Here is a 25,718-nt window from a genome sequence, read left to right on the forward strand (position 1 = left end):
GCATGCAAGATAGAACGCCCGATTTCACCTGTTCCGTTCCTTTGGCTGTTCTACAACGCATATGCCACGTAGTCAGTGGTAATCCTCCCCTTTCCAACCCCATGAAAAACTCATCCCCGAGAGTCTCCAGGGGATAATACGCAGCGTCGTGAGTTACTTGAAATAACGTGTATACATATAAAATCCACATTCTCCATTCCCCAGTGGTTGGCAGACAAAAGGGAGACGGAAAAAATATACTGAAATAAAAGTCTGGCACTGAAAAAAATTTTAACATTGTAAAAGTGAGTTTTCATTGTTACTAAGTTCTTCATGCACTAAAATGAGATCATTATCATATTTTTCCTCATTTATTCCAAGAAATAAGTTTTTATTTTCTATTTTGCGGATTTTTTCATCCCTTACAATTACGCAACAATTTGCGTGATTCGAAAACTGGAATCGTTCCCCGGTAGTTTTATAGGAATTGAAGAATTCCGGGTAAAAAAAAATTGTAATCGGAATATTTTTTCTAAATTTTCAAAAAATGTCTGGAAAATTTTTCAGAAATTTTTTTTTATAATTTTCTAGAAATTTTAGCGAGTATAATTTTTTTTAATTATACTGTTGTTTTATTACTTTTTTAATTTTTCAATATTTAAAAAAAATACGCTATCTAAATTATAAAAAAAATTTCCTATTTAAATAAAAAAAAAAAATTTCAAAACCTTTCCCAAAAATAAAATTGTTTTATTTTCCAATTTTTTTTTTTGTTTCATAAAAGAAAATTTCCGAAAAATTTTCCAGAAATTTCTTTTTCTTTCTTTTTTTCTGGGGATTTTTATGGAATTTTTCTTGATGAAATTGAAGTGAGAAGGAAATAATAGGAGTAAGGAAGGGATACCTCAGGGTTAGACTCCCGTCTTCCTGCGCTCCAGGAAGGGCTGAGACAATTCGAAAACTGTGGGCAATGGTAATTGCTTCCTCCCCATCGTCATACCATCCGGACAGTACTCTTCACCCTTTTCCAGTTGTATCAGCAGTCTCCCTCTGGCCTCAATAACCTCTGCCCTCATCTAGACAGACATGCCGAAGAGACGTAGATACGATTTGAGGGAAGTGTCATTTGGTTGTTCTCCTGGTTCAGTAATTACACGACGAATAACTGGTCAACCCTGTCAGTAAAAGCATCTCACCACTGGAAAATGCGCATTTTCCCTCAGATGGGTCACGTACCCTCACCGAATGTCCACATAATCTCCACCACACAGCTTTCATTCTCATTTTAACTTGAACGTCATTTTCCCGTATCAAACCCTCGAGAAGTGAGTGGAAATTCCACTCTTTGTAACGTTTCTAAACACGAAGAGGAATTCATTTGTTCCGGACAACTCGAAGTCATGCGGAAATTGCACACAGAGTTTGTGAAGAAAAAGAAGGAGAAAAAAAAACCTCACATTCGACACATTCTCTCGGACAATGGGTCCTTGTAAACTGTCTTTCGCTTCCTGCAGGACGTTATTTGACATCCGGGTATTCGAGTGAGACTGTTTCACCGAGTACAGCAAGTATATATCGTGAGTGATGTGGGTCAGATCTCAGAGTCCTCGTCCTCCGTCCACTGGAATTTTTCCCAACAATATATATTGCTGTTTGTTAATACATCGAGTACCCGAGGACATTCACCAACTTCTCTCATTCTCAAATAGCCAAGAAAATTCTCTTTAATTCCCGGAAAAGGACGATTGATTTATCCCCCCAAGTTCTCGAGAAACAATCAAAAAACCATTAACTCCAGTAAAAAACTTGTTTTCCAAGTATCTCATCAAGTTGTCCAACAAAATAAGTTGACCAACCAGTGTTATCCACTTGCTCCCGTGAATTCAAACAACAGCGGATGAAGAGGGAATATTCACGAGATGAAGACCTCGAAAAATTTCTTGACGTAGTGCACATCCTGTAGAGCACTATTTGACATCCGGGTCGCGTCTTTTTCGGCATTGGGGTTATATGTGGGTCATGTCTGAAAGCCCCCGGTGTCTCACCAGTGGAATTTTTCGGCAAGCCAGGAGCTCAGGGTCTTCGCGAGACCATAAAAATCCGCAGTCTCGGCGTTTATCATAATTCACGGGAAGCACCACGATTTTAGTCCTCTTCCTCCTCACAACTTTCTTGGTGTGTCCATGTATGTGGCTCGACAGCAACCAACGTGGAATACACGAAAGACGAGAATATGGGAAGGTTGAAAATTCCACGGATGGTACTCGCAGCAGCGGCCCTCCGTGCGCCGGATCCTTTCCCGACTGATCCGTGCCTGTGCGGAATAAAGAATCCAACTCGTGCCACGATCGCTATCTTACGTAAAAACACGTCCCTTGCTCGTTTCTCTATGGCCACCCGGCACGTTCTGTACTGTTGTATTCATCCATGTGTAGATTGGCCGTGGGGGGGACTGTGTCAATTCGCGGGGCGACGATGAGGACGCACGCGAGATCATCAATAAATACACGTAAGCCAGCTGCAATCAAGTACATGAAAAACTATTTCAGATTAGTGTTATTATCGCTTGTAACACTCCACTCCATCCCAAAATCAAGTTATTAAACCTTGAAATATTACGGAAATAGTCATAAAATTTATAATGTATCTTGAAAATTCAGGAAAATAGAGGATTATCAGAATAGTGGAATAAATCAGTGCATTGGAAATAAAGGATTCAAATTTTTTAACTTGAAATTGCGAAGGTATTTTTTTCAACTGTGTAGCGAATGGTAAATAATTAGTGAGTTTAAGCTTGGAGTTGTTAATACGATGTGCAACGCAAGTTTAAGAGGTTTTTGGGTTTTTTAAAGTTCCGGAAGAAGTCCCGGAAGAGAGCCGTAAAGTCGCGTTGTTATCTCGAGAAATCTAGAGCTCGGAGATTTATAAAATTCTGGTCGCAATTTAAATACCTTCAGCACGTATCTTTAACCTCCTATAAAGACAATTTCAAGAACTGTTATTCATAAACAGATAACGGTGCATCTTGGTATCTTGTGTGTACCAGGCACATTGACTCGATTCACCGACGCATCTGAGGATGAGAGGGAGGGCAAAGAAGTCGATGTGATAGTCAATGTGTACATAGTGTATATAAATATCTTGCCGTTGGTGGTTGTGAGGGAGATAAGAGTGAAAGCGATTTCGTGGTGAAGGGACACTGCACGATAGTCTCGATGATACGTAATCGGTGGATCCGTCAAATCCACTTGTGACACGTCAATATTGGCTCAATGACAGAGGGCCGATGGTCAATGAAACGGATATCGCGAATGAGAGCGTCGATATGTCGCTTGCGATCACGATTCGTCGTAAAAAGTAAAACGGTAGGGTGAGATGAAAAAAAAATATTGGAGAAAAAAAAGTATATGACAACTTGTATGAAGTTGTCATTAAGTTTGATGATAACGACCTCTTTGATGAGAAATGTCGACAGCTTTAGTTTGTGTTGTCGGACAAAGTGCGCTAATTGGCACAACAAACATGTCGGGGAGCTATTATTGATTGTTCGATGATACTTAAAAATTGCAGAAACAGTGGTATTTATTGATTGTTCGAATCACGTGATGGCTGTTCCCATTTTTTGTGACGAATGCTGTATACATTCGACGTGGGGTGAGGTCACTGCTCCCGTGAGTGCAAATCACAACGCCCGATGCAATGATAAATTTTTATAGTTTGGTGGATATGATGGAGATAGATATAATTCCACTGTGGCTCCACTGTGTCATCAGATTGTCAAATTTCTGGTAAGAATGAAGAAAAATCATCGATTTACCAATCACCTCGTATAGCACTTGATTGAGATGGATCTTTATATCGTGTTTTGAAGCCATTTTGCACTCTCGTCTTCTCGCCAATCCTCTGGTAAACAATGTGACAGCTTTGTAGTTTTGTTGTCATGGCTGCATCAAATTTTAACGACGTCATAACATCTTTAATACCCAATTTCCAACTGTCTCTTAACAACCTCTCAAAATTAGTCTCGCAAAGCATTTCATTTCTCCGAATGATTCCACCCTCGTAAAACTATAATCCCGTTTTTATCCTCGTCCAAACCAATTTATTGTGGGAACGTCAAAAAAAAAAGCCGGTAAAAATTCTTAATACTTTTTTGTTAGGAAAAATTGCACCCTGGGGAAATGACGTTCATAAACCGTAGGAATGAAGACAAATGGTATGGAAAATGGTTACGACATACGTCTTATCGTTCTCCGGGGTTCAAGCTGTATGGGAAAGTACCAGTGACATCACAAAGAATGCTCCCACAATTTCATTGAAAATGACTATTGGCTCCTCAACACAGAATCCATCCCTTTGGTTGGAATTCTCTTTCTCCTGTCGCGCAGGACTCAAGATTAGTTCTTGCCACTTTTCCTCATTTTTTTTTCACTTCAACATTATCACCTCGAATCGATCCCTCAGCTGGCGGACATGAAGGAAGACCGATGGTGGCGATCCACGATTCTCTCGCGGGATTGTTTCCGCAGTGGTTGGGACTGAGAGGGAACTCGAGATAAAAAAAAAAAGGGATGAGAGGAAGATAGAGGAGAGCACTCACTTCCCATTCTGTTCAGAAGAAAGACTCTGGGAAAAGGATTGCGGGGAGCAAAAGCCATGGGGTAAAAACAGGGACGAAACATGGTTGGGCTGGCTTGAAAAATAGAAGAAAGTGAGAATGAAGATGAACAGGAGCTGTCTAGTATTCGTTGAGACCAGAAGTGACTGCGTCGTTATAGATTTACCATTAAGACTTGGTCGTTAAAATTGGACTGGGAGTGGGTATTTTGCGATGTGATTGAAGAGCCAAGCTGGGTAGAGAATCTCGTAAATTATATGCCACTGTTCTACTGTACATGTGGCTTCAGCTATTTCAAAGGTCAATATATTTTTTAAGTTTTCTCCGGTGTTCCAAGGAGTTTATTCCAGTTTTAGAACTTTTCCTGTGACATCTGAGTCGTAAAGTTATTGCACCTTTGAATTTTTCCGCCAATCGGATCGATTCGATAGATTCCTGGAATTTTATTTTCAAAAATAAGTCAGTTGAAGCACTTAAAATTGGAAGGTTCCCACATCGAATATTTCATGTTGCATCCCGAAATAGGTCACATTGAGTGTAGCCTAATTTTGAAGTCTCCATGGATTGATTTTGGAGATATATAAAACATTCCACAGATTTCCACTTGCCCAATTAATGAATAAGAGTTGCATATTATTCCGCTGAACGGTTAGATGTAAAAATGAAATGAACAGGAGTTTATGAGAATGAATTTCCAAGTATAATACCTCATGAAAAGAAGTACAAAGAGGTATTCAATGCGAAATTAAAAGACTTCTGACATCTCATCCGAACTAAGACACAACCCGCCCTTCAGGCTTAATGTCGTCACGATGATGCTGCTGAAATGATAAAAAATTAACCAGAAAACGAGGAACTCGCTCGATAACAGCAATTCACTCAGCAGAATGACACGATGAATGAGAAAATTATGTGAAAAGAAGAAAAAATCCCTCACCCCATTGCTTTGAGATTTGAATACACTCAGTCAAGCGAAACCCCAGTCTCTTTCACATCTATTCATATTCCTCCGAATTGACATCTTCATTTTTATTTGACCAACCGAGTGTATGAATGCCTCTGAGAAAAAATTACGTAGAAATTGTTGCAAAAAGAGAAAAAAAAATGATAGAAATTCGGAGAAGTGAACTTTATACAACTGAATACACGTTTATATCAAGACAGTTTAACATCAAAGTCATCCTGAGGCGAATCGCCTTGTTTTTATCTAACCTCGAAATGGAGAGCGATAGTACGGAGAAAAGCCAGAGCACGAGATTAATAGCGAGATAGTCTGAGTGTAGGCTGCAAGTTGCAAGGCATAGGAAAGAGTGGAAAAAAAAAAGAAAGGGGGAGAAAAACAGAAATGAAAGAAAAAAGAAACTCATTTCGCCTCTGGTTGCGCACCGTCTTTCGCGAGTCTGGAGGAAGAAATTTCTTTGCACTCGAGTCGTTCGTCTCTCGTTCTCGGTCTCGTGACGCTTGAGACAACGGAGTGAGAAAGAAAAGAGTTGAGTTTAAGAGAAAAAAAAAAAATAGAAAAAATTTGAAAAGTATCAGCACGAGTGGGAGTTGGGGTGGGGTATGAAAGGGAAACGAGAGTCTAGACCGATTAGTGTTTGGTCGCCGGAACTCCGGAGGAGAATCGCGGACTGGGGCCAGATATAGTGAATGAAGAGAGGAGGACTCCAAAAGTATCTTTTCGGGATGCTAAGACGGCGTCCGGAAGTGGCTGGGATTGGCGGAGCATGGAAGAGATAGCGCAAAGAGAAAATGTCGACAAACGAATAACGAGAATGAGGTGGTGGTGTGGGTGGAGGGGAAGGGCTTAAAAAAGGAAAAGTGGGAGAGGAAGGAGAGGAAAAGACAAATAGAATTCGGTAAAAAGTTTTTACCCGCACTGAGATTTAATAGACCGTGGAGTCACTCGTACCGGATGTAAGAGATGGAACAAAGACGGGACAATTGGCGTTTTTTCATTTTTTTTTTCTTTTATTTTTTAACGGTCTCTCTTTGTTTAAGTCGTTTACTTTTTTTTTCACGGTAATCCCACGGGGACGGGGTTGGGAGAGGCGATCGTTTAGATGGTGATATGTTGGACATCAAAGTCGGAGTGATAAGAAAGCACTTAGTGATGAATGTATATGTGCGTTTTACGATCATCTATTACGGAGAGAGTTTCTTCATTTTTTTAAAGCGCATTTTGCCGAATGGATGGAGAAATTCATTGAAAGAAAACGGTTTTGGAGGGAATATACCGTTGATTGCGATTCCATTCAGATTGTTCTTGTCCAAATTATTTTCACAGTGAGCCAATATCTTGAGGATGAGATAGGTAATGTCTGGGATATCTGCAAATCGATATTTATGTCCATTGAATTTATTTTTTTTTTGCCGCGGGATAAAAAAGGTATTTCATTTGTCCCATGGGCGTATGCCTGCCCTCTTCGGGGGCTCATTGAAATGGTAGGCACGTGACTTAGAAGCCACTCTGAGTAAAAGAAAAAACTTCCTACCATTTCCACGGGTTATAATAACGTTACATTCCTGGCGTAGCTCTTTGTATCTCGCTTTTCTTGCGTTCCTCCGTCGGAGAGAGGATCCACCGCTGTATCACCAGATAAATTGATTTTGCCCGAAATCACTGGTGGAATGGCGGAGGGATAAAAAAAATGGTGTCCTATCGTCATTCCGTTCACAGCTCAGACAAAGAGTGTAGATGAATGGAATCGATAGAGTGAGGAAATTCTTTTGTGATCGTATACAGAATTGTCTTTCATGACGTGGCTTTCCTGAAATGGAGCTTTTCGATAGGACTTTAATTGGAAATTTTGTTTTTATTGACTTGATTTATATCGAGACCTTTGAGATTCATAATATTATTTCATAAAATTTTGGGTGCGATGCGAGTGTTGTGGAAAATAATGGTTTAAATTTTTTTGGAATTCTCAAATTTCCTCAGCTGTCCGTCCCATCAATTTTTTTTACAACTCAACGCGCGTCATGTTGCACGTCTCGTCAGAATAATCTCACTTAGATCCAATCGACTTAGTGCCCAATGCTGTTATTCCAATGCAGGTGAGACTCCCCTCAGCCGATGGAATAAGGGATGAATGAAAGAGCCGTATCTAGTGTGATTTCCCTGGGGCGAAGTCGACCGATCAGACGATTGAGTGGGTGGTTGAAAACCGCACTGGGAAACCTAATATCCCCGGGTAACGCTCCCACCATCTCCACCTCAACCTCTCTGTTATATTCTCTTTTGGGGTCCCCGAAGTGAGAAGAAGCGGTAGAGCTAAAGAAGAAACACGAGATCCTTGCTCGATGGAAGCCTCATTGGAATCGCAAGACGAGTCCCACTATACTTAATCGACGATACCCAAGTCCTCTACCAATATCGATCACAGTTTGAGGATACAGCAGTCTCAATGGGATCTCAGTCATCCTCATCCTCACCCTCTACTCTCTCCGCCACATCTTCCCCGAAATCATTGACAAAAGGAAATGAGAGAGACCCGGTGAGAAAGAAAAAATAACTTCAAAAATCCATTTCGCGCGGGCCATTAGACGCTCCAGCGTTGGCCAAACATTCTACCCTTCCAATGTAAACTTTCCATTTTTCAGAGTCAATTCGTTTCTTTTGTAAACTCCCCGCATCGCACAATATATGAGAGACGACAAAAATCTATACGGAGAATTTGAGAATGTTACTCTCGTTATTCTCGCATGAAAATAATGGCTGAAGTTAAAAGGAATATGGGGGAATGAAAAATGTGGAGATTGGAATGGAGGGAGATGAGGTATTATATAAAAAGGAGATATATACTTATGGAAAGTGGGGGCAAGAGGTGAGGGGGCGTAATGACTCGTTTTGGGTTTCGCCTTTGGCATGTGCGTGTACACCGCCACTGGCCCGATCATTTTACTGCAGCATCCGTACATGCTCCTCATTATCCCAAATTTTTATTCAAACTTTTCCCTTTTTTTCTCATCTCTCACTCTTTTTTCTCCAGCTCTTTGTTCAAACGAGAGTTGGGGGAGGAAGAAATTATTTGGAGTGAATATTTTTCTCATGCGCTGGGGGAAAATTTCTCACGGCTGTTTCTCTGTTGTGAGGGAAGAGTTCCGATGGAAATGGGAATTTGGAGGAAATTGTATAACATATGCGAAAAGCGGAATGATTTTACATGATGAGGTGAATGCCGTATTGAGTCTGTAACGAAGAGAACAAATTTACCAGGTGTTTTGTCTGGAAATATTTACGAATTTATGGTGTAACTGATCATCTCAATTATTACAACTTCATTTTGGAATAACGTGAATTCGCGTTGGTAACTTTATGTTGGTGCAATAACAAGAGGAGTTTTAGTCAACAATTGAATTTATCCCTGTGAGAATTTTTTATTAGTCATGTCGAATGGCGGTTTATAATACAGAACCCACAAATACGCAATAATATCATATTGGAATATACCAATAATAAAATCATTGGCATTAACCAGTCAACGTGAAATTCGATAATGATATTCGAGCCAAGCTTTGAGTGGATAAAGCACGTTCTGTGGTTTCGATGCATTTGTGAAACTGGCAAAGCGCGCTAGAGCATTCAAATTCATTGTATATATGGAAGACACATCGGGTAAAACAATAATTAATAAACGCATCGTTGAACTGTGATACTCCCTACAGAGTTATGGGCGCACTCTCTCATGCTCCTATAAATACAGTAACAGACTTAATTATCAGACTGGAATCAATGGATTTGTATTTATAAATCGTCGAGTATCAAATGGCCTGTAATTCACGACATGAAGAGCAGTTTATGTGAATTGGCTAGTTGCTAGACATTTCCTGCCGACTATTAACACAAATCATTGTATGTAATGGATTTTCGGAAATTTCAATTCTCCAATTTCGCTCACAGCCCAACTATTCCAAGTGAATAAATAAATTCGATGGAGAATTCTATAAATTTACTCGAATAACATTGGAATTCTAGGACTTCACTGACTCCGATGGAAATAAAAACTAGAAAACAAGATAGGTAGATAGAAAAATGGATCTTAATGACCTAGCTGTGCCTGCCGATAGGTATGCCATCAGCATATACCCTGGGTGGAAATGTGACACTCGTATCCCCATATACACTCGTTATCTGGACTTCTCGAACTGGGAAAATTCTTGTCCCGAGTGGTTTACAAATGTATACGAGATAAGAACCCCCACAATATTCGTTTGAAAAAGGGAGGGGCTTCCCCTCTACTGCTCAGTTGAAAATAAAGGAGATTCGGTATCGGCTACTCGGGGCCCTTATTTTAAAATCCACTCTCAAGTACCCTAAATCTTCAAATAAGACCTGAAAGCGGATGTCTACCTCTGTCCTTATTTTGCTGCATTACGCCCGTCCAAGGACCCGCCCAAATTGTCTTCTGATGCTCGTTTGTGGGCTCCTGTAGGAGGAATATCTATCGAATTACTTGATAGGAGAGCCTAATGGTTTTCAATCCCCCTAATCCAGGTACTCTCGATACGTTTGTTAGAAATAGATTCATGGATGACAACACGGGTAAACTTGGGAGCAACTTATCACCAAAATTGAATCGAGAATTCGATGACCGAGTCGTACCCAGAGTTAAGCCAAGGCTATGAGAAGATTATGTACAAGCCCTCATATTCTCATCATCTTCGAGGATCAATCCTGTTTACTTACAGAGAATAAAGAATCGTGAGTTTGCATATAGTTTGAACAATTCTCTCCCTGACCGATCCATCCATCAAAAGATTCACCGGAAAGACGAAAGTAATTGAATCCAGCAGTTGAAATAAAGTACAAGAAAAATTCCACTCGTTTCTGTCACCGAGCCCAGGATCGTCCCTTTTCGTGTCACTTAGTTTCAAGTGAACCGGAACCTGGTGCTCCCTTTTTTTCCTCATCCAATCGCTGAAGAAAGGAACTCGGGTGGATTCCTCTGAAGACAATTCCCTGGACGCTCGAATTTTCCTTTTTTTTTTCACAAATTAGGTTTTCCAGTGAATCCAGCGTTTCCCTTTGAACTCCAGCCCTCCCACTAGCCACGATATTCCAGGATGGAAGTCGGGGTAGCCTCCAAGTTACTTTGGCCAGGAGAAGGGCCTTTCCCTGGCCTTCATCTGAAATTCGATTTCTCTGTCTTTGGCCTCAAACCCCTCGGACATATGTGCATCACTTCTTATTGAGGGAAAGCTGCTCTCCCAGCCCTCACCCGTGTCATCCGCCTTTTGAGGGCCCTTGAGACTCATCACCGGGGGAAGGAAAAAAATTCACCACTTCGATTCAATTAATATTCGCCAGCGTCAATAATTAATGCAACGACAAGACCCCCGAGGTCGATGACAAGGCATCCAGCTAATATCGCTTGTCTCCCTTTTTGCTCGATCCTTCTTCCATGTATCACTATCTCTCTCTGTTTTCTGTACTTTGAAGGCGCCTTCCAGTTCGACATCACAGGGGCAGACATATTATCCGATCGAGAGTGCTCCAGGAATATTCCGTGCGTATGTATTTCTCACACAGTAACTGACGATGTAGCGCTTTGGTATCTCACGGTTGAAGATAGTTGGGAAAGGATTCCTTCTGCCTCTGAGGCACCTCAACTGTACACCAACAGCAACCGAGCGACTGCTAATCGAGTTATCGATCCTCTCAGAGTATGGCTGTAACTATATAATACGTCTGTATTTATTGCATTTTCAGGGAGTCAGTTTTAATCAACTTGGATGATGTGAGATGTGTCAATGTCATTATTTGTCAATTGACCGCAGGGAAAGTACGGTGTACGCTGTCAAGTTTTTTCGTGATCGGCTGGTTATTTCAGAGGAACTTGATGGCTTCGTTGGTCTCATTTTCTTATCAAATGGAAAGAATATCGGAGAGTTACTCACAATTCCACGAATTACGGTCCATTTCGTGGGAATATTTGTATTATTAGTCTGAGATTTCTAGTTCTATTCGTGCATTACATGAAAATTGTTCGACAGGAAATCCAATTTCAGTGCAATTAACATGTCTCTCACTGCTTACATTGCCTGAGAATTTATCGACATTTAATCAATAGACAGGAAGTATTAATATCATTATCATTAATTAAAACAAAATATCGCTGACCTGCTCGAGTCATAATCAGTGAATATAAAAAATTGACTGAGCAGAGTGAAATTATAAAAATTTGATTGAATCTGGATAACAAATGAGGGAGTGCGGGGGAAATATTCATTCGATTCGAATGGAGCATTCCATTAAGCGCAAGATATCAGAAAATAAATCACGAGAAAAAAAAAATCAGACATGTTCTCCATCATTGCACTTGAAATCTTGGCGTTCATAAAAACTCGGAGTTGTTCCTACCACGTTTGTCAGACAACATCTGGAAAGGATGTACAGATACCTCGGGTTGTAAAATGAGAAGGAAATAGGTACGAGCTGCTGTATGTACCGAAGAAAAATTCCAATATGCCTCGAAACTCCTACCGAGCGTGCTTGGAATGCATTCGTAGCTTTGATTGTGCCACGGAAGCATATTTTTCTCCTACTTTTCGATATTGCACAGAAGCTCCACTTTATAACTACACACTGTGGGTGGCTCTATCCGTTCTCACAATTTTTTACCTCTCAATGTTTTACCTCTCCTCGGTCTATCGTCAAGTGTTTCAAATCAAGAATACTGCCTCGAAAATTTTAATATTTCATCGTACCGCCCGTACCTCTCAGAGTGATTTGCGAGAATGATATCTAACTTACCTCGTTCGTCAGTCTCGCAGCGTCATCGCTCTTAAGATTCTTTACCTCTTTTTTCTTCGGGCTCAACTCATAAAAACCACAACTTCACTTAACTTGACTTGTGGTTTTACATCGTGCAATCATGAAGTTTTTAATAATGAAAGAAAACCAACAACAGTCTCAGTAAAAGACACCACAGCTTTCTCCACCTTGTTCGTATTAACATGAAAAGTATAACGAAGAACAGCGTAGAATTATATCCCGACGAATTAACTAGATTGAAAAAAATATCAAGTCTTGACAGAATTAATGATCCCCATTGACCAGTGTTTTTTTCAATTTATGATTCCAGGTGATGCCTACGCACATTCCGAACTCCTCATCAAGCCGAGCGAAGTAGCACCTCCATCAATGTAAGCCACACCAAAAGAAGAAGGCAAACCTCAATAACCCCCCCAGCCACATAAACTTTAATTCCACAATCAATAATCCCCATTGCCTCCACCTTAGGTGGTACCGTGGATAAAAAAAAAAAGAATTTGGCAATTAAAGTTCTCGCGAGAACAAGTGATACGTACCCTGTAAATAGGGTACGTTTATAAAATCGGACATTGAACAGCATCAAGATAAAGTCACCGGCCTTGCCCCAACGGGATGAGCAGGATCGGGTACTGGGGTTAGTGGTGGACACCGGTGTAGGCGAGGCAGGGCCTACCGGCCGAGAAGGGGGCCCCGTGCTTGGCCCCCCAACGGGCCAGTCACATGCTGTAGAATCATCAGTATCACCGGCATACGTTGCCAATGCTCTTGCCCTGGCTTGCAGTTTACCCAATCATCTCAAAGACAACAAACAACCAGTATTGACCATAAGTGTTAATCCACGAATTATCGATACACTCGATCATCAATCAAATAATCAAGCGATCAATCGTATTGGCAGTGAGCAGAACCTAGAATCAGTGATAAATTGCACCCGTGACCAACAATTTAACGGACAATTCGGTGTTTGCACCAGAGTGATCATTCCATCCCAGAATATTGTTCGTGTTACCAACGTCAGTGTCAACAAACGCTCTCGTAAATTCGTAGAAATACTCGAGGGATCCAACGAGAAGGTCAAGAGTATAAACGAGAAGCTACTCGGTATGGCACGTGCCATGACACCAACGTGGTCGATGCGCCTGTTAGGCGTCAGTTGTGGTTCGGTGGTTTGCGCCTGGGGATTGCTACTTGTACTCTCTGTACTTGGTGGTGCTTCGCACAGCACTGATTTGGGGGGTTTTGGCTTTGATAATGCTGGTACCATGGAGGATCTCAATGGAGGCAGATGCCCGTGGGCGTGCTCCTGCAAGGGACAGGAGCTCAACTGCTCGGAGAGAGGACTCACGCAGGTGCCAGGGGATCTCACTGTGCTCGCCGAAAAACTGTGAGTTCTCATTACTTCATTCTAATATTCAAAAAAACAAAGAAAAAAACAATAACTCCAAGTCGCTGCGTGACACGTATTGAATTACGATATCGAAAATGCGACAGTATGAAAAATCCACGATATTTGTATAAAGTACTCGGCCGGCAAGACCTCAGGCCCCGGGGCCATGCAATCCGGCATGATTTACCACTCATTACCATAAATGTCTGGAAGCTTCGTCACCACTCTGGTACAAGTGCGAATCAATGAGCATGCTTGTCGACTCCTCGCACCTCCCTTTTAGCTAAATAAAAAAGTCGTGTAATATGTGAGCATAATCAGCGGTACTGAAGCGCGAGTGAGGGAAGCATTTAATAAAATACACACTAGCCCCGAGGTATTAACGATACGCTCCTGAATTAGCATACGATTAATATTCCGATGAGTGTGGCAAAGGGACAGAAATAATTAAATTCTCGGTGTGCTAACGCAACTTGGAAATGGCGTAATGTATCCCATCGCATTAGCCTGATGTTTTCCCCAATGCAGAATAATTAAAGATTAATGTTTTTGGTTATTTTTTCAATATATTTTTTGAAGAGGGGCCAACAAAATAGTCTGGTTAATGCTTAATGTGATATTAACAGGGATTATGAATAATTAAGAACAGCCATTGCAACCCTTTGCTACTCACTCAATATACCCGACCCCATTCACAATTTCACTCTCCACCGGATGATTTGCATGGTGTATCGATCTCAACCTGAAGTTTACCAGGCGTACTGGTTTCATCCTTTATTTAATTAAGTCAGTACAACTTCAACCCCATCTGTCTTATCTTCGCATCCTTGTTAATGCTAATTGGCGGGCGATAATCAATTATATTTTTCTACAAGTGGATATACCTTCTAGGAAAGGAAATTGTACAAATCACTTCGTTATCAAATTCCCAAGTACTCTAATGAGAGAAAAAAATAATATACAGGAAAAGTATCCTCGACTTGCCCCAATGCGCAGGCCAATTTATAAATACGAAAGCGATACGTAAATAGACATTTCTTTGATTAGAGAGTCAAAGGCTGCTAAATAGATTGATTCATATTCTCTTGAATTTGATTATTGGTACGGTTCATGGGGGGAGTAGTTAAAAATTATGCACTCAAAACTGCTCCATTGCCGTCATAAATCCAGTATGATTACGCCGAGATAAATTAGTCACAACTTCACAAAGAAATTCTCACCTAAATTATGACACGGTGGATATGCCCCTTTGGCGCACGAAGAAATTCTCGCTCTTTGATCCGAAATACACGAGCGAGAATGCTAATTGACGGGCAGATTAACACGCTAGATAACTGAAACGTCGTAAAACCATCGCTGGTGAACCCACACAAAGTAACTCACGACCAGAAAAACAGGACCGTGCCTATTTTTTAACGATCCAAGGGGGTCACAGTATTTTTTTCATGGCTTTTTACTTCATTCCATTTTATTTCTACAACCAACAGCACGACAGATCAATGGAATCGATTGAATGTTCATATACCTGCTCAGACATATTTCGATATCAAGATAACGAGTGGGAGATGACACGGGCGGACAAACGGTTCGTGTTTCTCTCCGATATTCGTGTTTCTCTGAATTTTTCTTCTCGTGTTTAATTTTTTTGAAGAAAAAGAGGATTTTTCTCTTCAAATGTCAGGGGATGTCATGAGAAATGTATTCCACATGTTGGGTGGTGGTTGTGACGAGAGTTAATAGAGGTTATAGGAATCGCGTGTGCTTTTCCGCGGGTTGTAAAATTCTGGATGGGGAATTATGACGGTCATGCGTGTAACCACGGTACGAAGAGGTAGAGAATTTCCAGCGTTAACCACAAATTGTACCTTCCCGCGATTGTATACTCCACGATTGGTTGAAGCTATGTGTATGCCAGAGACGCTATATGCCTGAGGGGGGGGGGGGCAATGTATACGAGTGAAGGGGGAGAAGGGATATATTTCGAAGTGCATGCCGTTGGCCCAGGTGGATTAATGAAACCATCAGATTTATGATACCATCGCCTGTGGTTGCAGACATGAATGTGTCGGAGGGGGGATTCACTTGAAATGTTGGCGAATTGCAAGATTTGGTTAATTAAATATTTTCATGCATCAAGTAGAATCGAGTTGCGCAAGTGATTGAAATAATCTATTTTACCAGTTCTTCTCGTTATTTAATTAAAAAAAAGTGGAGATCAACATAACATTTTTTTTTTCCTGTTTACATACTTGTGAAGACATATTTTCGGGTTAATTAATCGCTCGGGATTCCCAGGAACACGTAGAATTCCCCAAATGAACGGCCGCGATGAAGACAAATTGCCGAGAGCCCCGTGCTCCATCACTCCAACTCTTGTCTTATTTCTGAAAAGTTAGAAATCAAGCGTCACTCGGGTGTTCTTTCTCTTTCTTTCAACAAACATTAACGCCTCTTGGGTCTCTAGGCTCAAAGCAAGGGTCGAGGAGGCACGAGGCGCGTCAGGCCACTTACAATTTTTCGATTAGCCTGCGTAAACACTCGTTGGAAAACCAAACACGCTACCAAGTACAGAAGGCTTGTTTTAACGCGCCCGTTTGAGGGAGATTCTTACTCCCCCCGAGTAACTAATGTTGATGTTTTCCGAAGTAACATTCCTTGTTCGTAACTAACCTCATGCGGACGCGTCTACAAACACCCTCTCCTTTGAAATTAAAAAAACGGATTTTTTTTTTAAATCAGAATGCGCAGTCCTTGAAGATCATTTGATAAGAATTTTTTCCGGCTTTATTTGGCCTGACGTGCATTCTGGATTGATCATCAGATATAGGGTGTACCGTTGGACAAAATGTATTGCGTCACTGTATTAGATGATAAATGCTTCTAATGATATTTATGTGATCGAAATCTTCGCCCAGTCATTGAATGTGCTATTGTACCGAAGAAGTCGCAAGATTTATCTACTTGCCGGAAATGATTGTCATTTCGAAAGAACGCGCTGGAATTTCACATGAAATACTTTCCGAAAGATATTGACTCAAATCCGCAACTTTATTCGTCTTAGAATTTTGCGGGCAATGAGAGCAATTATACCAGGATTCTACTCTATTTGAAATTTCTTCTTCTTGTTATGATGATTCGCAAGGAGCATCGATTTCCATTTCAAACTTTTCTCTTTGCCCAATCCGATGTCTATCACAAGTTCCTTCACATCGCGAGGACAGTTTGTCGGAAAAGTCATTGGTCTTCGCGATCCATTATCCGGATGAAATGTCTCATGAGTAAAATAGAAAATAGATGAACTTCAGCGCAGTGACACGTAAACTTTATGATGAAGAAAAAAAAAAGAACTCACGGATGTAGTTTATTCGGGCAGTAGTCAACGGCCGACAGATGTGGAAAAAACGTGTTATATCTACACCGGTAACAATACCTCCACAATTTATACCTCCAATAGTATATAATGCTCGAAATAAATTAAACTGTTTATCTTCAGCTTTTAATAATAGCAAACGAGAGGTGGGGTGGCGGTGAGTTTATCCACAAGCCGGGGAATCCTCGGTGCGCCCCCACGACCATAAAATTTCCAACAAAAGCAGTCATGCATGCAGTGTAGCTTTCGAATAATGCGTGATAGAGGAGAGGGTGAAAGAGAATGAGAGAATGAGAGGAGAGAGTCGACGAAAACCTGATGTGCACGCACGTACAAATTCGTGGCGTGCTCGACTCGATTTTCAAAGTTATGTTTGTCCCAGGGGGAAGCGCGTCGAAATGCATTAAATATTTATGCGCCCCCGACCCCTCAGGGCTCCTCTCTTTCCCTACTGTCAGGGTAAAACTAAACGTACCTGGTCTCGCACGAAACTCTATTTATTTCCTTTTGCTTTTCGTTCAGTTGGACGGGCATTCTTTTTCGATGAATCCGACCGTCAGGTCCGTCGGGGTTAACCCACCAGAATTTTCACTGTTATGACGGCACTGATCAAACAGAAACAGAAAGAAAAACATTGGATTAAAGATATTGATCATTTCTCCATAGTTTTTACTTGACAATCTCCCGAACCTGAAAGGTACATTATCATGATTATCAAAGTCATCAATTACCGTTGTTAAAACAAGAATTTATACAAATAATTATCGTTTTATAATGAATCCCGGAATTCCTGAAATAATTAAAATTTTATTTGAGCGGAGGTAGAATACGAGAAAAATTATAAAAACGTGGGCCGGATATTTGAGTTGAAAAAATTCGTTGTGAATTTGTGAATTATGTCTTTTTCTGGTATTGTGACGGGTTAGACAAATGGTATAATAAATAATCTACGACATTTTGTAGATATATTTTTGGAGCAGTTGAGGTTGTTCAAGTCGATGAAACGTAGAAATTAATCAGAGTGGAACGTAACTGTCTACTCGGATAATGAACGGGATCTACAGGAGGTTTACAAGTGCAATTATTCTGGGAGTGAGGTATGCTAGGAGAATCATGCATGCTAATGTCATGGTGATGGTTTAGCGTGAATTTGTTATGCCAATGGCGAACACAAGTGATACGGTTCAATGGGGAGGTGGGTGTGGTAGGTGAACGGAGGGTTCGATATGTTCATCGATAACTTTCTCTGAACGGTTGCCGTAATGTCAAAGATCCACTTTGACGTCGGGAAACTAATGGATGGTCGGTTAGACAGACCCGTGGCACAGGTCAAACAAAGAATTATTCAAGGGGTTGGAAATACGACTTTTCAGAATTTACCTTGGGATATTTTTTTCATGGTGGGTGTGGTTCAGCATAATTTATGCTTTTAGGGGCTTTTCGAGTTTGTTTTAATTCCAAATGGCCCTCATTCGGAGAAAATTAAACAAGTCCAGGTAAAAAAGTTATCATCAAACTTTCGTTTCCAAATCCCAGAAAATCTATTCGGAATTTTCACGGAATTAAAAAAAAATGTTTCTTACATCAATCACTAAAAACTATAAATTCTGATTAAACGATTACATTACAGAGTCTGAAATTCAGTCGATGAAATTTAATTGATTACCCAAACGATCTTGATCACATGACAGTAAAATCTTAAATTCTCGTTGATACGTCATACTAACGTGATCCTCAGCTTCCTCCTGCCTGAAGGCATGATTAAAATCAGAGCTATGTAATTTTTGGTTCAAAAATAACTGTCTGTCCATTTCATCTCCATGAGAGCAACCGAAAACTGTCGAGAATTAATTCTCTCCAGGTATATAGTTTCCTCCCTAGAGGGTATATAACAGCCCCCGAAAACGTGATCGCGCATTGGCGTTGCACCGTTCACGATTTTCGGACAATTACATAGTGGAGTTCGGGGGCGACCCCCCAGGGAGAAACGCTCCGTTCAACTGTATGTCCTGTGTATTTCCACTGCGTGCTTATGCGCCGACACGACCCCCGCCGGCTAGCCCTGCAGACCCCAATCCACACAAACAAAAAAAAAAATAAAAAACATCCCCCAAAATCCATAAATACCCTTTATTGCACTCCGTGCGGAAAGTTTCCAATAACTCACTCGATGCATCCGTTACTTTTCTCTCATTGTCATATTTCCAATAATTTGCCCCTCGAACTTATTATCTTCATTAAATCTTCCGCTTAATTGCCGAGCGTCAACAGAACATATAATTTTTTATTTTAAAATAACTAGAGCTGTTGCTTGGATAAAAATATTATTCTGCATTGCGCATTACTGCTCTTCAGTCAATTTGTTTTCTCAATTCCACTAACTCGGTTTTTGAACTAGTTTGATACTACAAATTTAACTCATTCAACACAAATCGCAGATAATTATTCCCGCGAACTTCGCCAGCATGATTAACAAGCACAGAACAGAGCATTTGGATGGAGTGGGTTGAAAGTTTACCACGACTGTTGAGGACAATTTGATTCTGGGCCAAGTTCGATCAAGCCTCTTGAGTTCTCTGCTTTACAGTCAGCAGATTGACGATAAATCACTATTAAGGAATTTGCGACATGGCGAATGGAAATATAAACCCCAGGAAAGCCCGAATCCCTCACCGCAGTTGGGGGTTACCAGAGAATTGTTGAGAATTCCCTTCTTTGACATTTAGACAAATCTGTCTGTTTGCTCAGCACGTACTTGGACAATGACGTGAGGGGATTTAATCACCGCAAATTGCAATGTCTATCCGTAAAATTTCTATTGATTTCATTAATCAAATGAATTCCATTGGCTATTTAGGATCACCAAAGAGCGAGTCAAAAATCAGTAATTGCAATCGGCGCAATCGATAAAAAAAGGGGGGATCCCAGGAACAATAAATCCATCCACCTTAACTCCGTGAAAAATTCTCCTCTACACATGCACCGAAACCCATCCATTCTCGCATTACAACGAGTAAACCTGATGAAAATGCATAATAATATCCTCATCACCAATAAAGATAACGATCAGCCATTAACCAATCACTCACCCCCTGTAACCCCCTCGATAATAACCACAATTGATGCTCTGTGAAAAAAAAAATCTCCCAACAATGATAAATACACCGGAGTAAAAGGAAGAATGTATGCACACAGTGTGTGCAAAAGGTCGTAACATCCATGGCCGACGATACGTTGCAACGCGCATCCTGGAAGAATTATTCTCCTCAAAGCGTCCTTCCTCGGGGCGTTAGCACCAGTGTTTTGTTCCTCAACACATCTCCACATGCAAAATGGGTGAAAACGTTGGGCACATTTGCCTCTGCGTATATTTTCCCTTAAAAAATTTATTGCCACGCCAGTTACAAGCTCTCTCTTCCAGCTTATATAAAGGCTTCTATAACAAACACCCCCACCTTCTCTGCCGTCGACTTCAGGCGCGTGGACCACGAACGTATTTCAACGTTTTTTTTTTTTTTTCAACCAATCGCTTGGAATGTTTTTAACCCATTGGTTAAAAAACAAACAACAAAATGGGATAAAAACACCCTCCAGTGCCATTTCCGTACAGTTTATTTAGTCGGGCATTGTTCAGTCATTTCTACGCGAGATTTCAGGTGAATAATTATTTCGGAGTTAATGGAGGATTCGTCCAGAAATAAATATAGTTGGGTCGAGTTTATTTTATACTTGATTCCATAGTTATTGAGTTAATGGTGATTAAATTTGGTCTGAGGAGATTTAATCGATAATAGACGTCTTTAGCAATAACTTATTGATATAATTGAATATAGTGCAGTATATTTAGGGTATATATTTCAAGCTTTAGGAGGTCTTGTGGAAAACGTATTTGTTTCAACGAAAATACGAAGAAATTTTTCGGTCTTAATACGGGGTACTGATAAAAATGTATCGAAATAGCGAAAATTTCATGGCGTGCTGCACGAAGAGGGAAATCTGTGGAACGTTATTCTTGAATTTTTCGTCATTATGCGGTGGCTCAATTTATTTTTCAAGAGTAATTTTTCAACATTGTAGGGTTTCGCCAAAATGAAGAAAAAATCCGGCAGGAATTTCATCCGCAGTTCGGGGAATTCCGGAAAATTGCGTTTGTGGGATTGAACGATCGTGGTTAGAGGGGGTGGGTTGGGGGGTTGAGGGGATGTCCAATACCTTTGACCCGGAATGTCTCACGGGGGTGGACATTAACATTTATATTACTGAGGAGAAAAAGACCTTTATTTTGGTTTTATTTTATTGTTTCTGGGGTTTTATTCCGGTGGTGACGCCATGGATCCGGAGGGGGTCGGGGTGGTGCTCTAAATTTTTTTCGTCGGACAATGGCGATGCCCCGCTGGGTGCGCGGTCACCACCTCATTCTTCCTGTGCTTATTTTTTTTTTTACCCTCGTGCGAGATCCTTTTTTCTTGGGATTCTCAGGGCGCTTTGTTGAGAGTTCACACCGTGTAAAGGCACTCCATGGGTGTTTGATCGAGGGGAATGAGGGGTTGGGGTTTGATTTAAGTGCAAGTAGAGGGGGGTAAGTGCGGCGATCAATATACATGCAGAAAAATGCTAACGTGAATTACGGAGGAGAATTATTAAAATAAAATAACGTTTCTTTTCTGTCATTCTGAAGCAAAAAAGGAGCATTTCATATTGAATTTTAAAATAAAGTAGAGTAATTTGAGACATTGTCTCAAAGTCGTATTTTACATTTTCAGTGGAGCACTTTCTATTTAATGCTGGTCCATTTCCACTCGACTTTACTCACTCCCCGGAATTTTCATAGCAATTTTATTTGAGAAATTGAGTGATTCGATCTTAATAGAACAAATTCTTGATTACCCGTATCACATACTAATCAATTCCCCGGGGAATAAAAAAATTATCGTACCCGAAGCTCATAATCCGAGACACGAAAAAAATGGTGGAACTGGTATTCGGTTTACACCTTCCATTACGCAAATTTTCATAGTCACGAGGATGAATAAATTGATAATTTACTGTAGTGAAAGTTGATTGGTTTCTTTGCCACTAGAAATTGACCACCGGAACATTCACGTCTTGAGAATTTTGCCTAATCGAGATTGACTGCACATGTGTACCAATTAAGTCAACCATATTCACTGTAATTTGGGTCGATTTCCTGCCACACTTTGTGGACATTAATACGGAATATGGTGACAGGCTAAATATCTCAACAATTGCTGAGAATAAAAGTAATCGAAATAAAAGCAAGTCACTCGGAATAAAAACATTAGAGAATTGAGGCATTCGAGGGTGCAGTTTACACAGCATTCAAAGTATATATTTACCGGTCCTAATATGGCACTCAGTCATATTTGGCGACCGATTCGCAACACTGGTGGACGGCCCAAAGAGCAATGTGAATTGAGTGAGATAAAACGAAGAAACCAAGATGTGGAACGCATAATAAAGGATGAACAAACAGAAGTTGGACCTCTTCTCCTGGCCCCTGTCAAAACAAGCCCTTGGAGCATACCTACCGTTCCTCCTACTATTTATTTTTTGTCTTTATTTTCTCTCTACATCTCGCACCTCCCCAGTTGCACTTGCCCCCGTCGATTTGTCTTCCCTGCATTTCGCCTCGCGACATTCGAGACTCTCATGTGTGTTATGCTTTCCATCTCTACACTTTGTTATTCCTACTTGGGATTCCGGGGGTTGTGACAAATAACGGCACACCCGGGAATCTCTCGACGGATGTACATTTTTTTTTTTTCTTCCATTTTTTTATTCCTACTCGTGAGTTTTTTTCAGGGGCTTCAGAATGTTTCGGTTCGGAGACTGAATGCTTGACACCTGGATGGAGATGCGTGTCAAGTGAAGTGAAGAAAATGGAATAAGAATTGGAATTTTTAGGCATTCACCATCTGGGATCTGTGATGATCTTGTTGGATAACTAGAGACATTTCCGTTCGAGAATTGTTGAAATGAGAAATGGGAAAAGTTGAGATTGAAAATTGTTACATCATCGAAAATCGTCAAATCACTTTTGAATATTTGACTTGGATGAAGACAACTGTTGAGATATAATTGAAGAAAGTTGGCTTGAGTATTTGTATATTTATACATCCACAGATGATCGGTCGTCATCCCACAAGTCATCCAATCAAACCCACGAGACCCTCATTACACACGCACATTATCCATTTATTCCATTAATTATTCATAATAAGATGCCTGAACCTCCAATTACATTGACTAGTCCTCGTTTGATTCCCACTGCACCCAATCTCCCCTTGTATTTTCCATTCCCTTTCGAAACAATGGCGTGGGCGAGTCGTTTTACTATCCCGTCCTCCGAGCGATTAGCGAATTGAAACCAAGAATAAAAAAAAATTCCAAATGATTCCTCCACTCAAAACAAACGGAGAAGAATTAATAGTTCTCCGTCTGATCGTTAATGTCGACAGTAACTCATTCCGTGACTATAACTTCTCGTTTAAAATACATTACGTTATTTACAACGTAAACTTTAACATTGCGATAAAAAAAAAAGAATATATTCAGAGTATCGTTACTTTGTCTCAATCATTTATCGTTTTGTATTTGTCCCTGAGGAGAGTCCAGTGACGAATGGGGGGGTTGAGGGGGGGGTTGAAAATAATGTCCCATGGGGTTTGTACGTAACCAAGCAGAACAAGAGGAGGTGAAAGAGTGCAGACAGGAACGGTGAAATCTTGATGCAGGGTCAAAGTGAGATGGAAAAACCAGTTTCTCACTTGGGAGTCTGACGTATGTATATGTGTGGTGTGCCCGACTGTTATTGTTTCTCTCACGAAAATGTTGGAAGTGAAAGAAGGCGAACAACAGGAGAACGAGAATAAACGAGGGAGGAAAGGTGTGAGATGCGGTCCGACTAGTGCCCAGAAATAATGGAATAATGCCTGGGGGGTGGGTGGGGGCAAAGGGGGAATGGAGAGGAAAAAAGGGGATTTTTTTTAGGACGGAGGAGAATTATATTGCGGTGAGGTTGTGAGAAAATAAAGTTTTTTTTTCAGTTCACCATTTTTTTCACTAGATTGTGCTCAAAAAAATTGAGACGAAAAACATTGAGCGAAGTATTACTTGTTCACTCGGTTTTGCACATCCAGTTACCAGTATGTACCAAAATGTAATACCATTTCTATTCCCGTCAGACGGCGCCGACGGGACGTAAATTTCGTTTTCCAGCCATCTTCAAAATTCTTTATCCCCCTCCCTCACCACTTTTCACTTCCTCGGGATTTTATTTTCCTTTGGCAACACGAGGCACTGAATTCCGTGGGAATTAACTTTGATGGTGAAGAGGGAGGGAGTTAACTACAGTATTTCTTGATTGTAACAGCATGTTCGAGTTCATTCAGACGTAAAGGAAGATAAATGAGGAAAGTTCGGGGATTGATAGTTAGCATCAATTTTTTATTCGTTTTCATGGTTCGTTGATGAATGAAAATTGAGGCAATCGTACGTGAAATGATTCATTCACTCTCGCAATTCGATTTATACTTTTTTCCAGTTACTCGTCGATTTTTTTCGCACTACATCGATAAAGACTGTAAAACCAAGGACATGAATTCCGGATAAAAATTAAATGTGTGAAAATTCGTGATAACAGAAGCAATAACTGAGCAATTCTCACCCATTTCGTATGAAAATATCAATTTCAGTGAAAATTTTTTCTCTGTGGAGATGAGCGGAGGTAAAGTTTTTAGGGTGAAAAATTTTTGAAAATTTTCTCACCAAAACGGCACAACACAGCAACATTCCCGAGGCGCACACTCGCATACCACATCCCGAAAAGTGTTCAAACTATGCGAAGTCCCATAACGGCCATGGAATCCACGGGTACAAAGATGGAGCTTATGAAAGTCGCCAGTCACGGGATGATCCCCTGGAACGCGTCTAAACCTTCTTCGGTTGACGTGACCACGTTTATCCATTTTCAGGACCACCAGGGGCACCTGCTACAATAGCTTGTAGCAACGTAATTGCCCCGGGGTAGATCCTCGTCACGAAAACAATGGAAATCATTCCAAACAAATCCCCACAACTGCAAAAGAACAAATCTTGTAGTGAAAACAAAAAGCAAAAATCAAACACGATTTCGAACCGCGTGCCTCTGAATTTTTGTTGGGCAATTAATTATTATTTTAATTACTCCCCAGGTTAGAAACGTTTGCTAAAGTAATTAACTACTGTCAAGTTCATTTAGTAATAGCTCAATAAAATGGCGGGCGTGGTTCTGAATTGGAATGGAATTTCGTTGTCGGATCGTGACAGATTGAAGATGAACAATATTCGCAATTTGTGAATTTATTCGGTAAAACCTAGAGAAATCAAAACCTAGACACGTAAACGACCTAGTTTACACTAGCCTCGTGGAGTTTTCGAGTGACAGGGCGCCAGTAACACCCAGTGCCCACCCCCTGCCCCCCTCGCGGCCAAATATTTGATGGGAGAATAGCAAACATTTGAGGTACAATATGTACTCCCATCCAACTGCAGTCCAGCCGTGACATTATACAAAATGCAACAACAG

At 40.7% G+C, this 25,718-nt stretch overlaps 1 protein-coding gene across 2 annotated transcripts in view; it reads left to right on the forward strand.

Moving 5' to 3' along the window:
- The window catches only part of sli (slit guidance ligand), a 217,902-nt gene that overhangs the window by 4,783 nt on the left and 187,401 nt on the right, over window positions 1-25,718 (forward strand). For both annotated transcript variants that reach the window (XM_011305876.1, XM_011305877.1), the window contains exon 2: window positions 12,685-13,758. In XM_011305876.1, the coding sequence (XP_011304178.1) occupies window positions 13,478-13,758 (281 nt within the window). In that variant the 5' untranslated portion in view covers window positions 12,685-13,477. The remainder of the gene's footprint in view (window positions 1-12,684; window positions 13,759-25,718) is intronic.

Source organism: Fopius arisanus, unplaced genomic scaffold, assembly GCF_000806365.1.
Source record: "Fopius arisanus strain USDA-PBARC FA_bdor unplaced genomic scaffold, ASM80636v1 scaffold00045, whole genome shotgun sequence".
Lineage (NCBI taxonomy): Eukaryota > Metazoa > Arthropoda > Insecta > Hymenoptera > Braconidae > Fopius > Fopius arisanus.